Source organism: Gobius niger, assembly GCF_951799975.1.
Source record: "Gobius niger genome assembly, chromosome: 20".
NCBI lineage: Eukaryota > Metazoa > Chordata > Actinopteri > Gobiiformes > Gobiidae > Gobius > Gobius niger.
In genome coordinates this window covers 20068517-20083841 of record NC_136871.1, presented here as the reverse complement: position 1 = coordinate 20083841, position 15325 = coordinate 20068517, and the positions used below count along the sequence as shown (strand labels likewise).

Genomic DNA, 15325 nt, shown 5'->3' with positions numbered 1-15325 from the left:
AAATAAGTATTGCTACTTTTTTGATCAGCTGCATAGGCTACTGAACATGAATGCATAGTAATGACTAACAAAGAAAAATGCTTTTTTTTTTTTTAACAATGTACGCGTCATCAAAATTGACATGTGCCCTCTGGCCAAAGCTCTCCTTAGAATTTCAAAAAGGGGAGGATGACTAACCAGAGTCAAACATTGTAGCACTGATATGAATACCTGCCTGTAATATTAACACTTTCCCACATGTGTATGTATGACTGTGTGCAGTCCACATTTCTACATCTGTGTGCATGCGAGTGTGCTCCATTCCAATGTGACAATCTCCCAAAGGGATAGTGGGATTGTCCAGATAAATCATCCTCCGCCGGCAAGTCAACACCACACACCAAGAAATAAAGCAAAGACATGTGCTACATACAAAGGCAGCACTCAGGAAGCATGCTTCATGCAAGTAACACAGAGGCTGCCGTTATGAGAATAACATAAAAAATAGAAAAACTGTAACTGCAGTATATATATAATTTATATTATTGACACTCAAATACTTAAAAACTGAAATATTTAAAATCATTAATATTAATCAATGGGCAAGGAAATTCAAGCCTTACCTAACAGTTGACTGGTACACCAGGTCCTCCCGTCTGCGGTAGTCCTCCATGTGAGAGTAATTGGTATTAAACATAGCGTCATATGTGAAGATTTTCTGCTTGATCGTCCCTCCATCTGTGACCTGCAAAGCACAAAAAGAGAACGCTTAGAAGAGATTTCTTTTCGTGATGGATAGCGCTGTGTCGACCTTTTAACCCTCCAATCTTCCCCGACTCATAAACCGTTGTCCCGTGGCCCAAGAGTGTAGCACTCCTGGCTGCAATTACCTTGTTGATTTATTCGCGGACATGATAAGCTCATTCCTTATAATGTCTGAAAGGCGTGGGTGCAAAAGGGATTTAAAATGTGCCGACGTGATAGCATCAACAAGACAATCTCCAAGGCAGCTGCCAGCGTCCCTTCTTGCACATGGTTAAGTCTTAATAAAGAGTGACACTGTGCTGTCTGCAGTATGTGGCAGGTACTCCAGATCCTTACAAGGGTAATGGCTTGTGACGAGATACTGCAAAGGTATATTCAAAAACACTGGTCTCATCTATTTCTCCCATGCGCGATGATAGAGCCGTTTGTTCCTTTTCTAATATTCTCCAGAGTGTTAAAGTCACTTAGCATTTGAATGGTTGTGATTTCTTCTCTCTTTAGACGCCGCCGACAGCCGTATAAAGAGGAAAAAAGGCTGACAGGATTTTAATGGAACCACTAATGCTCCTTTGAAGGCAGAGATTGTTGGTGGGCTGTGATCGCTCTTCTGTTCGCAAAGGACAGTGCTATCACTCTGATATCCTGTCCCTTCATTAGGTAGACCATTGTCAAAACATTTCATGGTTGGCAACAATGTACATTATAAGCACCGATGGCTGGTTTGACAGAAATAAAGTTATCTGTGCAAGGGTTACTAAAAGGGGACTTAAAGGCACATTGTGGAATACCATTAATAGATTGTCAAATGTGTTCAGCTAGCAACAACACACCAAGTATCACATCAAAAATGGATTTAGTCTTTATTTGGCTACCTGTTGTCAAAGCAAGGTAGCAACATGGAGACAGTTACAGGCTTGAGGTGAGGCGAGCAAATTCAAATGCATGTTTTTGGAGATATTTTCAACATTAAATATAATCAACTGCTTGAAATCGATAGCGGCGTCAGGATCTAATTTGCGGGTGGGCAGCGGGAGAGGCAGTGGGCTGGTAAAAGTACTGCGGGCAGGGTGTAGTAGTTGCAGCCACGGTGTTCGTCTCTGAACATCTGTGTATGCCCTGTGTCTGGACAAAGGCGTCCTCACTCCTCTCCTCACACTAAGTCTGAACCTTTGCCACTGCATCTCGTAGCGCCTTTGGGCTATACATCAGTTTCCAACGCTATTGACCAATGATCACCAACTCGATTCTGCTCCACACCGGTGCGCAAATGGCACTGTAGGGATGACAAGCAGCTCGTCGGGGACACGCGAGGAACTAGTACACGTTTTTTTTGGAGCTGAGCACAAGATGCATGGACACTCAGACAGTCAGATGGCCGTCACGGGTTATGCAGACAGAAGTGGAGCCCGCAGATATTGTCTTCGTCCTGCTGGAGGACAGAAGCTGTGCATGTAGCTTTAATATATAAGAAATAAACAGAAAAAATATCTTGAAATTATGATTATGATTCAAGCTAAATCTCAAAGCAAGATTATGAGATTTTTTTTTTCTAAGATTGAAGGAACATGCCACCATTTTCCATTCTGAGATATGTTCTTACCTGAGCTTAGACGAGCTGATATGTACCTGTCTGGTCTTTGTGCGTGTGAAGTTAGAAGTTAGAAGCTACCCCGCTCTTCCACGGGCACGCACAAAGACCAGACAGGCGTGTATCAACCTGTCTATGCTCAGGTAAGAACATATCTCAATATGGAAAAACTGTGTGCCCTCAGTCATGCAAAAAGACCAAAGATGATGTTAGCATTTGATGCTAGCATTTGGCCTCTAGCAGCATATTCCTATAGCTCCAAACGGGGTAATGTTAGAAGCGACCATGCTCTTCCATGAGCACGCACAAAGACCAGAGAGGTACGTATCAACTTGTCTAAGCTCAGGTAAGAACATATGTCCGTATGGAAAAACGGTGGCCTGTTCCTTCAACATGTTAGCGAATCAAATCGGAGCACTTCAGTAGACCACAAAATACCGTATTGCTCAAGGCCCAGAACATGATTTTCTCCATTTATAGAATATCTTGATTTATTTTACAGTCTGCAGTGGTATTTATTGCACGCAATTGTTTTTGTTTTTATTCATGTGATTATGGAGTGACAGATGCAACCTCTCCAATGAAAGAGCACTGCCTCGGGTTTTCTTGGCTAAGTGTTACTGTAGCAGACTGCCAAAACAACCACAACTCTTGGGAACTATACTGTCTTTATTTGTAAGGATAAAATGCATGTTTGAAGGAATAATGATAGATACCAACTTTTATATTTTTGTATTTATGTTTTAATTGTAAAATCAATTATATACATGACACATATGTGTATGCAATGGGCCTGACTCAACTTCAAACTATTACACCGGCAATATTGCGAGGCTTTTTTCATGAACAGATACAGTATCACCTAAACCAAAATGTTTCTCACAACAGATTACACCAAAAACATATTTTGGACCGCAAGGTATTTTGGCCACGTCGTCATTGATGTGGCTGTGAACGCAAGCAGCAGAGAAAGGTCAGTCACTAAAAGCAAAAACGTGTTGGAAAATGGCACTTTCTATCCAGCCAAACTGTAGTTACAATAATGGACCTTTTAGAAGAATCACCGCGGGGAGTCAACAGAGCCCAAATGACAAGGCTGTAAACACGGACACCGAAGGTTTGACAGAGTAAAAAAAATAAATACAAAACACCATCATCAGCTCACATGAAGTTATTCGAAAACTTGAATGCTCCGATAACCATATTAGTCCGGTTCACCAGATTTTTGTGGAGAGTATCAAAGCTCTCCACAGTGACTAGGCATTTTGAAACTTTATTAAATATGCAATCAGAAAAAAAAAACATGGTTCCACTTGCTCTGATATGTCGTTCCAATCAAAAAAGTCAATGAAACCCTTTTCATATGTTTCATGGAGTTACCATAGCGATGACTAGAACTCCCCATTTACCGCTAATAGAAAAATTGTATAATTGACTCTGTGCATAACTTGAAATCATGACAACGCCGCCCAAGAAGCGACTTCCTGTTTCGATCCAGCATGCCAAAATAAAAGCACCGTCTTATTCATTAGTTCAGCTTTCTTTCTGCCTAACTATTAACAGACAAAACACTTAAAATGTGTGTGTTTAATTATATTCTTGTAATGTTGCAAGTACCTGCTGAACTAATCAACGAGACGAGCTGTGTGCTTTTATTTTGGCGCGTGCTGGATCGAAACAGGAAGTCACTTCAAAGCAAATGGTAACATTGTTTTTCTCATTGCTTATACCATAAGGTTTCCAAATATGTATGTTTCATACTGTCCACGCAAATCAAATGGAAATCTAAACATAGTGAACCGGACTAGAAGACCTTTTGACACTGTAGATTCCCTTAAGCATAAAATCCCTCCTACCCTCCCACACACACAAAAACAGTTTACCGTCGAAGTAGTTGTTTCACCTGCATAACTTTACATTTCCATTCCCCTCATTCCCCTGTGCCAAGTTGTTCCCCCATCCTTAGAAACGGGGGCGACATCTGCACCAGGGGAAACATAGGACGCACCAGAGCACATAGGGTAACTGTGTCTGATCCCCTCGCCGAGTCTCAGTGAGGGGGTGTGCTATGACTGCTGGTGTAAGTACAATATAAAAAGAACAAAAACAAAACAAAACAACAACAAAAATGAATTGAAAGTTGTCACTTCACAATTTCCAGAACTTTATTTTCTATCAGGAAATATCTCTGCTGCAGAAAATTAAAAACAAAACGAAAAAACTTGCAAAAACCACGGAAAAACCACAGCTCAATTTCTTCTCATTTCGATCCATGTTTAGTGACTTTTTTGTGTGTACTCCTGTGGCTGAGATAGCACTTTCAGTCTGTGTACCCTCCCAGACTTAACTGAGCAAACCATGAAGCAAAATGTGCAGGATTTGACCAAGTACTCCTCCAAAAATGATTCACACTTAACTTAATTCTCACCTTTAAGCCACTATAATAAAAACAATGCACATGCTGTGATTTCTTTCCCACTGGGATATGTGCCCCTGATATAAATGAGGATAGAAATGGCTAGGAACAGTGAAGTACTGGATGGAAGGGGGAGACTCGGAGCCAAACTGTGCCAAAATGGCTTTGCAAGAGGGAGGGTAAAGAGGGAGATGAATACTCTTTGATTGCAGTAAAGCACCGCTGGGGAAGCAAAGGCTCGGCTATGCATCCCACTTCTGTTGAATTCAGGCCACGCAATAAATATGGGACAAAGGCAGCGTGGACCTCTTCAGCACACTGCCATCTGGAGATATGAAAATACAGGCGCAAGTGGGAGGCAACATCCCGCCCCTGTCTGCAACATGGCACTTAGTAAATATTTGCACTGGGAATATCCAGTGGGCTGGGGGAACAGGCAGTGACAGGTAACTGGCAATAGGGGAGGTAGGATCCAGTAAAAAAGACACAGACAGATCGAGCAAAGCATTATGACCACTGGTGTGACACAAAACTCTATGATTTTGTATGTTAGAAACCAGGAAAAAACAAACACACTGCCAAGGCTTCCAATGTGAGCCCTTCCGACAACCGACAACCACATTCACATATCACTAGCCCAAGCTACCTCATATTACCACACAGCCTCCCAACCTCAGGTCCAACTTACTGTCCATGGATCAGATCAGATCAGATCAGACATTGTCAAGAGGGAATGGATTTACAGTAAATCTTTTTTCGGTGAACAACTGGGGACCAGACAAAGATTAAAGAATGCATGCAGAACATCCTGTTTGACAAAAGGGCCCAGGGAGTGACAGTTGACGCATGTGGTCGTATTCAACAGACAATCGACCGTTTCCTTAGTTGTCCCAAACATCTGACTAAAATGTTATAAGAGGTCACATTGGGACAGGGTCTCTGGGGTTAAGTAAGCACTCCTCCCAGCGCAGAGTGGGGTGGGACTATTTTTAGGCTGCAGCTGCATCAAGCGCCATTGGAGGGAAAATCAGCGATCACACTGCAGGCCAACTGAGAGACATTCAACCTGGATCCTTTCCTGATTTCTGAGAAATCAGAAAACCTCACCGAGACAAGATTCACTAAAAGGCCAAGAATGTAGATAGTAAAGCAATATTCTTACGTAATCTATCTCTTCAGGAAGCAATGAATGAATAGGCAGAGATAGATTCCAGATATGGATCCAGACATGGTCTTTGTCCAGATTTGTCCCCTAAAAACAGGATGCCATATAAAGATGATCGTTGTATTGTTTTGAGTGGAGCTTCATTCATTCTGATTGACTCATCAATGTGAAAAGCAAAACATTGTTTTCCTATAAAGGACTTGTGCTCAGAGCAAAAATCACAAAGATACTGTTCAGTACAACATTTCAATCCTTCAGAAAGTAAACTTGCTTTCTTAATCCTGTTTGTTCAAGAAAGTACTTTTGTTATTCTCTATATAGACTCCAACCGTGCACATAAAAGTAAATGTGGTATGCTACAAAAACAGCATAATGCCCCAAGTGAGATTCAGATGAAAAAAAAACAGAACAAAAAAGATGCTGTCTTCGCTTTTATGGAGGAAAAAGCATTGATATAGTTGTATAGTTGGAAAGATAGAAAAGACAGTCTTGCAAAAACATTGGTCCTAAAACACTAAAATAAGCTTACACTATGCAACTGCCAAATAAAACAGCGTAAGCCGTATTATACAATCCACTGCAACGTTATCCTCAGCTTTGGAGCCCAGTTAGTGGCTATTATGGGGTCAACTTTGAAAAGAGCCAACAGAGAAAACGCTAAAAGTGAATTTACGTCGGAGGCAAGTCAACAACAATTTTAATGAGTTCTTGAGTGTGGTAATTGTTTTGTTTTGTTTTGTTTTGTTTCGATTTGTTTACTCCAATGTTCCAAAAATGATATGGGTACAATGCATATGTAGACATTTAGAGCAACAAAATATTTGAATTCCTTCATCCTTTATTTCCAGGTCAGCCCATAACTTTGGGCCTTAAGTGAACTACAGCTAAAACAATAGGCAAACATTCACACTGACATGGAGTGCTGAAAGGGAACTTTGAGTTGTATTTTTGAGTTGTTATAGCTATCAACATTTTAAATAAGCCAAAAGTTACGACGAAAATGATTGCCCAAGCAAAGCACTGTTATTTTAAATGAAAGGAAATGGAAATACTTGATAATAAGAAATACTTTACAGTTCGTAAGGTTTTCTATTCTTTTCTATTCTATGCATGATATATGAGTTACTATTCTTTTAACTTTTTTCCTATTCTTTTTTAAATCTAAGGGAAAATTTGCTCATGGAATCAGTGTGGAGGTTAAAGGAGGAAGCCCACGTGTAGAGAAAAGACAGTAAAACATGACATGAAGACTCCACGCAGGAAGATTGTGATTTTTTTCTTGTCCAACGGATCGAACACTCATGAATACAGGCCATTGACTCAAGTCCAAGCCACTGAGGCGCATAATCTCCGATCAAGTCGCGTAAGGACACATCTCCACCACTTGCTGGTCATGGCGGCAGCTGTTGCGATACCTCTGTCACATTGAACTTTCAGAATCCTTGTGCTGCTGTGATGGCCTGTGCGTGTTAACCTGTGCATTTACGGCTCAGCATGGCGCGCTCCCCTACCTGCTGCAGACTGACAGAGGACCTGGTTAAAGGGATTTCATGCTTCAAATGACAGGCTCCTCTCCTCCCTCTGTCTGTCACCGAGCACAGCGGGGAGGCACGGCTAATTCAGGTTGGGAGCTATAAGTGATGATGCAAATATGTACGCTGGCTTTGATGCTGAGATTGGCTCACTGTGCGCTGCCGTGCTGATTTCAATGGAGAGTGAATTCGCAGTGAAATGGCATTAACCAGAACCTTTGTAGAAAATACACATAAGGAGCTGCTTTTCAGAGAGTTTGTGCGTTTTTACTGTCACTCGGGGCTAAGAGAGCCGAGCCAGGGGATTTCCATCAAGATTTCATTTGGCAGATGTATGCGTTTGCTGTATTTATAGCATTTGTACTGTAAAATTTTACAAAATGTGTCAAAATTCTTCAATGGATTGCAAGTCTTCACTATTGCATGGCCTTTCTACCTTTTATTCATTGAATTTCTCAAGGACTGTACGCTAGCTAATGTTTGATCATGGTCATGGTACGTACTGCACGTATTGAGAAAAAAGCTACAATGTATCAAGGTAGTGTAAAATAATGTGTCACCAATAGAAATATATAACACAATGATTTCAACGCCTTAAAAACACAACTTTTACCACCTAAATCTCAGTGAATATGGGCATGCTGCATATCATTATAAAGTTAAGAGTATAAGATCCACCTCCGCAAAAGTATTTTTGATCGCCGTGCACAATTCTGCGGTTAGCAATAGCATGCTAAAGCTAGTGGGAGCATGCTAATGCTAACGAAAAAAACGAATCAAGTCTGGGGCAGAAACTAGAAATACCTAAAGTAGCCACATAAAATCAAATCGACCACTGCTGAAGCCAAGTGTTTGTATTTTTGTTTAAGACATTTCTGATCCAACATATTTGCAATGATCATGAGTTGTTTACTTTAAAGGGGAGGTATTAGGCAAAATCGACTTTTTCAAGCTTTACATCATGTTATTATGTCAAATTCCCTCATTAAAAACATGCCTGAAGTGTTGCCTTGGCACATTCACATATTTTTGAGTAATCTGTAAAAACTCTGATGGCAGCCATTTTAGGGATAGGTTTGCCTGAGTCCTCCTAGGAACGCCCCCACCTCCTGGAGACGCCTCCGACCTTTCGTCACCAGCCGAGTAACCAACCACTGCTCCTCAGCAGAACCCCCTCCCCACTGATGCCACAGACAGTGTGTGGAGGGGGCGTGTCGGAAAGAGCCAGAGGTTCTTAAAGAGACAGAGGCCTATTTCAAGACATTCGCTACAGCCATTTTGAGAGAGACATTTTATACAAGGCAGTTATTCTAATTTACTGCATTTACAGACCAACAGAAGGTTTGCTCATCATTGTAGTGTGATATAGACTGGTGCTATGTGATTGAAAAAAGCATAATACCCCTCTTTAATGTAACCTAAAGCCTGTCACATACCCAAGGATATTTAGTGTTGAAAAGTCATCCTTGTTAGAAATCAAGAGTTTGTCAAGAGATATAATTAAAATATGACTTTATTGCTCTTACAATAGAGAAAAGAGTCAACTAAATTTTCACTCAGAGAAAACCACTTTTAAGAAAGTCCTCTTGGTATTGGTAAATATCAGCAGATACTCAAACCCCAGTATCGGTATCGGGAGCAAAAAAGCTGGATCGGTGAATCTCTAACGAAAAATGTAACGCTGCACTAAATAGGAGGAGGGAAAATGTGTCATCAGTGTATTTCGAATCCAGTCCAAAGCAGTATGTGTTTAAAAGAAAATAACACTCATCCCAGTGAGACTATCCTCACACACAGACACAATCAGTGTGGTGCATTTCTTTGTGTGGGTGTGTGTGTGTGTGTGTCGCATGGTCCCACTCAGCTGTCAGACGTTTTCACTTCCAATGTTACACAGCACAAACTGTTTGTGATCGGCTGCTGCTGAAGATGCCAGATTGCACGCCAGGATTAGAAAGTTAAAAAAAATACATTAATAAAATAAAGTACCTCCACTGGGCAGATAGCGAGCAGCCAGCCGCATTGGGCCACACCCTCGAGGTAGCAGGTCAGCCCCCCAGCCTGCTGTAAATTCAGGCATTATGCAAGCATGTTATCTAAAGCCATTTGAGACATGGCCACGTGAGGATGGTTACTATGCCCCTCGTTCTGATGGGGACACGCCGTCACCAAGCGGACAGGAGGGTTTTATTTTTTCATTATGAACAGAAATAATCATGTCGTACAAAGACAAGAGACCAGGGAATGCATACACAAACACAAATTAGCAAAAAAGTTTGCTGAGATCAAAGGAGGTCATACTGACGATAGTGTTGCTCTATGGTAATAATATAGATTAAAAAAAAGAGGCCCCGGTACATTTTACTTTCTATATTTTCCTCAGAAAGTAGAAAACACCCTAGAAAATAATATTCAAAGTACAGATCAGTGTAGATATGTGCCATAAATAATAACTTTGCGGTCAAGTCGGGGACAAACCCTGCTTGTCGTGAGTCAGAGGCATTGACTGTACGTCCCACATTGCCACCTACTGTTCTATATGTGCATTATAGGTTTTTAAACAGGACAAAATATACTGCCAACGTCACACTATTTAATTTGTAGGTTTTTTTGGTGTAGTAGCATCTTTCTAACGTAGTTTACTTAAAGTACAGAATTCTCATTAAAAAATACTCAAGTAAAATATATATCCTCAAAAACAGGCCACCTCTGCTTGCAAGTATATCAGAGGCGTGGATTCTCAAACAAAGTACAAGCTTAAAGGAATGGGAGATTATATTCAAATAAGCTGATGCCATATCAGAAGTCTTGTGATGGTGCAAATGACTTTTGATTGTGCTTTGCTCTGAAATGAAAGATGAGCTGTGAAAGAAAATGAGTTTACTTGATAGCAGTGAGTATTTATTTTCTAATTTGACGGAAAAAGCAGTAGTAATCATCTTTAGCTTATTTTAGTGTAAGTTTTAATTGTCCTGCTAACAATTTTCCTGCAGCCCATTTACAAGTCTCTTCATGGTTCGTTCCTCGGACACACATTGCATTGCAAAGTACGTTAAGTAAACAAACAGATGTTTGTTTGTTATCTCGCACAATTGAATCCCAAATGGCTTTTAAAGATGAGTGTACATTGGTGAAGCCGACAGCAATCAGTGGCACAGCGTGTTACATAACACAGGGACTATACTCTATATCTGACAGCTCCATCACGGGTGGCCAGGTAATGAGATGCGGCACTGAGGAAGGAAGATCATTGTGGGCACTTGTCCTTAATCTGTTTGATCAGCACGCATTAAGTGACTGCACATTCACACCTTCATCTGACGGGGCAGCACTGAGAACTTGTTGGAGACTGAGTGAAATATAAGTTGGACCAAAAAGTTATTAATACTTAAAACATCTATCAATGCACTAATGTTCCTTAGCTCTAGACTAAAACCAGGAGCTCTAATTGCCCTGTGAGGCAAACACTGTTGTGACATTGGCCTATACAAAAGAAATTGATTTCATTTCATTTATAAACTTCCACAAGATCAAATTATGCAGCAATAATAATAATGAAATGGGTTCTACAACAACTTGGCAGATGGCACTGAAATCTGCATCTTTTTGACTGCAGGCGAACATGGGTCGATTTACTCTGACCCTGCACTGAGCTGACTGGTCAGCAAAACTTTCTCCAGCTAAACTTAGATAACACTGAAATCATTGTCTGCCCACAGAAGCACAGAAACAAAGAGAAAGTGTTAGCAGTCACCTTGAGTATCTTTCTAAAACACGCACAGAACAAGGTTGAAATCTGATGGATTCGAACTTGAACTTAAACTACCACATTAAATCAATAACATCAGCAGATTTTACCTTCTAGAAATGTTCTCAAAAAAAAAAAAGTTTAGTGCGTTTTTCTCCATCAAGTTACACTGTAAATGCCAGTGGCCTCTCTAAACCAGCTGTTAGACAGCTGCAGCACATCCAGAACGCTGCACAAGTCCTGACAGGAACCTGGTAATGTGACCATATTAGTCCTGTGCTCAGGTCTCTGCACTGGCTTCCTGTCACTAGCATCAAAGGACATCTCGGTCATGTTAGTGCCATATGAACCATCTCAGGCCAAGAGTCAGGATTAAACATGGTATAAGTTTATGCAGTTAAAATGTAGAACAGTCCTCTTGAAGATGAAGAACAGACCTTACTCAGTCAGTTTGTTTTATGTTCGTAATGTAAACAATTCTTGTTTGATTCTGGCCTGATTTCACCAGAGAACAAGTTGCCCACTCATGTTTCGATATACATACCACAGCCTAAAGCGGAATTGTGGAACTGTGGATACCACTTCAAATAAAGTATGTGGGCATAAAGCCGTAAAACTGCCCTACATGCTAAAAAAAACAAAAATCAACCAACATACATTCAAACTCTAACGTGTTTTATAGCTAAAACTTCAAAGTGAATTAGTACCCTTTCACTCCCATGTCCTTAATTGGTATAACCAGTCGTCACCAAATAGATCACTGGTTCTTTGGTTCAGTTATCTCGCAAATACCAGAATAGGTTCCTCATGATACTGTAAGTAAATGCAAAAACAAACCGCACGGCCAAATAGACCCTTTCTTGAAATGCAGTCTGCCTTGAGTGATCTTATTTTAAGATTTACAAAAGATCTGCAAAAACTTTTTTTTTTAACTTTAATTTTAGCTCAAAGACAAGGAAATGTCACATTTAAGAAGTCAAGGCCCTCAGTCTCTTGTGACTATTATTTGACCGCAGTCAAAGTGTGTAAAACATTATCATGAACAAATCATCACAATCTTTGTTCACAACTTAATCAAACAACCTTAAGTGTCACCAACTACTTTTGATAAACCATTTTCTCTCTTTCTCTCTCTCTCTCTGTGCATTCCTTTTTATTAGATGAGAAGTGAAGATTAATCTGCAATTGCAAGACATGGAGGTCTTACACTGTGTTTGATGTTTTACAGAAAATAAATAAAAGAAAAACATCATTGCCAAAACACACAAACCCATATTGATATTTATGTAATATGTAACCAAAAGTTTCATTCAATCAGCCCCACACTGGTCAGATGCAATGATGTATATATTGTTTTTCAGGTTTATTCCAATTTAGGTCCATGTTAGACCCTTTTGCGCTGAGCTTAGTCCCGACTTGATCTTGTTTTGGGCGCGAAGGTTCTTGAAAGGTCAAATACTTTATTAGATGGTGCTAAGTGTGAAAAGTTTTGAGAACCACTGCTTTATGACGTCCCGTACTGTATTCTGCCTTCCAGCTCCTGTGGCCTTGTTTAACCCTGAACCAAGCCACTTCTGCTACTGCAAGTGCTGATCCATATGCTAATGAGTGAATTAGAATATATGGGAGCGAGTGTGCCGGCCACTGATAATGCTTTTGTGTCAAAGTCGGAGCAGCTTGTGAAATGGGTAATTGCTGAGTAGAAGTTGTCAGCAGCTATCACTAATTCGACCACGGCTGAGCGGCTAATGCTAAAGTGACTGTGTATGTGCCAAGGTTTGTCTGACTCGGAGCGGCTGCACACGTCATCCACTATTAGTCATCAAAGTGCAGTGCTACTTTGCAGATCAAGGCCATTAACCATTTAAATAGAAAATATTGTTGTTGGTGGCAGGTTGATGGTTATTTCTATTTTGGGGGTTGATAATAATGATAATAATAATAATACGAATAATAATAATGATAATAATGATAATAATACGAATAATAATGGATTTACTACAACGGATGGATAATGCATACCATTAATACCAATGGGTATACCTTTACTGTTAAGACTTCTAATGCATTTTTCCCCACATCATCATAAAATAAACTTTTCCTCCTTTTCATCTTGATATCACAGATGGGTCTGGCTCACAAGGGCATATAAGAGTTGGTGAAACAGATGGTCTTAAAAGACATGATGTCCGCCATAGACATAACAAGTCTGCATATGCTCAGGGTGCCATCGTTTGGCCCCTCCCCCGTTTTATTCCTTATCCTCGGATTATTGAAGCAACCATCTGTAGGAGTTGGTAGATAGATGTACTGGGGACACTATCCAAAGCATAAATCATAAAAGCAGCCGTGATCACGCAACAGAACACCAAAGCCGACATCAGGCTTAAACAAGACAAAAGCTTTTTTTGGTTTTGTTTTCTTCATACATTTTACAAGCAATATTCATTATGATAAAGCATGCTCTGCTCTGTATGTCGTGGGTAGATTTATCACTTGGAACAAATCTCTGACAGAAATTGGTTGAAAGCAGAAATTCACATAGGGATTACTGCGAAGCAAGGAATTTAAAGGTTAAAGCAACCTTCCAGCAAATGATTGATTCCACCTACAGGAAGAAGCAGGATTCTGTGGTTATGTCAGCACTAGCTCTTCTTTATAAACTGAGATTTATCAGCAGCTTCAAGAATGAATGCAGAGTACTTTTTGTGCTGAAAGCAAATCCTCAAAATGTGCTTAAAAGCACAGGTTACTCATACGTGTTTGATCTACATTTATGGTCCTACGTGTCCTCAGTTTACAGGTTTGAGAATTGTCAAGTACATAGGCATTTATACATTACCATCTTGTGCATTAGAATTTGTATAAATCCATACACTATATCTATTAGGATATTGTCAATTTAGATATGAACACCCTGATGGTGACACTGTTACAATGGGACATTCACCAGTACATGCCTGTAACACTTAGTGATACAAATGTGCACAGATATCTCTCTCATCGAAAGCGCACAACACACAATACATGTTTTGAAACATTGATTGATTAATTCAGAAGCAACAGAGCTGGGCAAAGTAATTACTGTCATGTTCCAAGAGGTTGCCAAGGATTAATGTTGAGAACTTTAAATCGTACATGCAAATCCACAGAATACTCTTTCAAGTCAGACTCAAACTTTTATCTGGCCCTGCAGTGTCCATGGGGCTAATTTCACGCTTAAACACAATTTTGTAATCCCTAATGTGGCATGGGCCGCTTTTCCATTTTTAATAAGGCATGCTTGAGTTAAATTAAGGGAGCAGCTCATGCTATTTACTCCTAATGTTCGTTACCAGGGTGACATTGTCTCCTCATTTCGGGGGAGCGGCAGAACAAAAATGCTTATTTAATAATAGATGGTTCTATCATTTTCATTCCATAATCCCATGCTCCACGCTTATCTCTGACTCGAGATGTGCCGGATATAATCACACAGGGATGATACCTGATTTTTTCTTTCTTTCTCTCTTCCTTTCTTTGCCATGAAAGCTTTATAGAAGACAGTTAATAAGAAGCAGAAAATCCAGCATCCGAATCCAGAATACAAACAGAAAGAATTTACCTCCTTAAAAATGTCAAATGAAATTAAACCAAATCCACTTTCTTCCCTTTTTGCAACTGCAGAGAATCCATTCACATGAAATTGTATAAGGTGTAAATTCTATGGTCTTTGTAATGAGACGATGCATTTAAAACTCGCAGATGAGCTAAACTACTCATGTTCAGCTGATGTGAGCAAAAAAAGTGCCTCACAAGCTGTGATATAATGAATTGTTTTTTTCTATTCATTTTTTACGTATGTCACTAACTTCATATGTTGCATATTCTTTTTATATTCAGCTGATGCCTCTTACGATGTAAAAAGGCACCATAAACATAAGCATTCAAACCTGTTTTCCAGCATCATATGATTCAATATTGTCAGTCAATGTTTTGTTACTAAATCCTATGCAGTGAAGATGACTTAGACGTACTGTACATACATCTAATACTTAGGGCAGGTGTATGGGAGACGAGGGAGCAACCCCTGGTACATGGATCAGATATTAATAAATCCTGTAAAATGTATTGAAGTAGAAGATGACAAAAA

At 40.0% G+C, this 15325-nt stretch overlaps 1 protein-coding gene across 2 annotated transcripts in view; it reads right to left on the bottom strand.

Annotated features, from left to right (window-relative positions):
• The window catches only part of igsf21a (immunoglobin superfamily, member 21a), a 177768-nt gene that overhangs the window by 63021 nt on the left and 99422 nt on the right, over positions 1 to 15325 (bottom strand). For both annotated transcript variants that reach the window (XM_079579111.1, XM_079579112.1), the window contains exon 3: positions 603 to 724. In XM_079579111.1, the coding sequence (XP_079435237.1) occupies positions 603 to 724 (122 nt within the window). The remainder of the gene's footprint in view (positions 1 to 602; positions 725 to 15325) is intronic.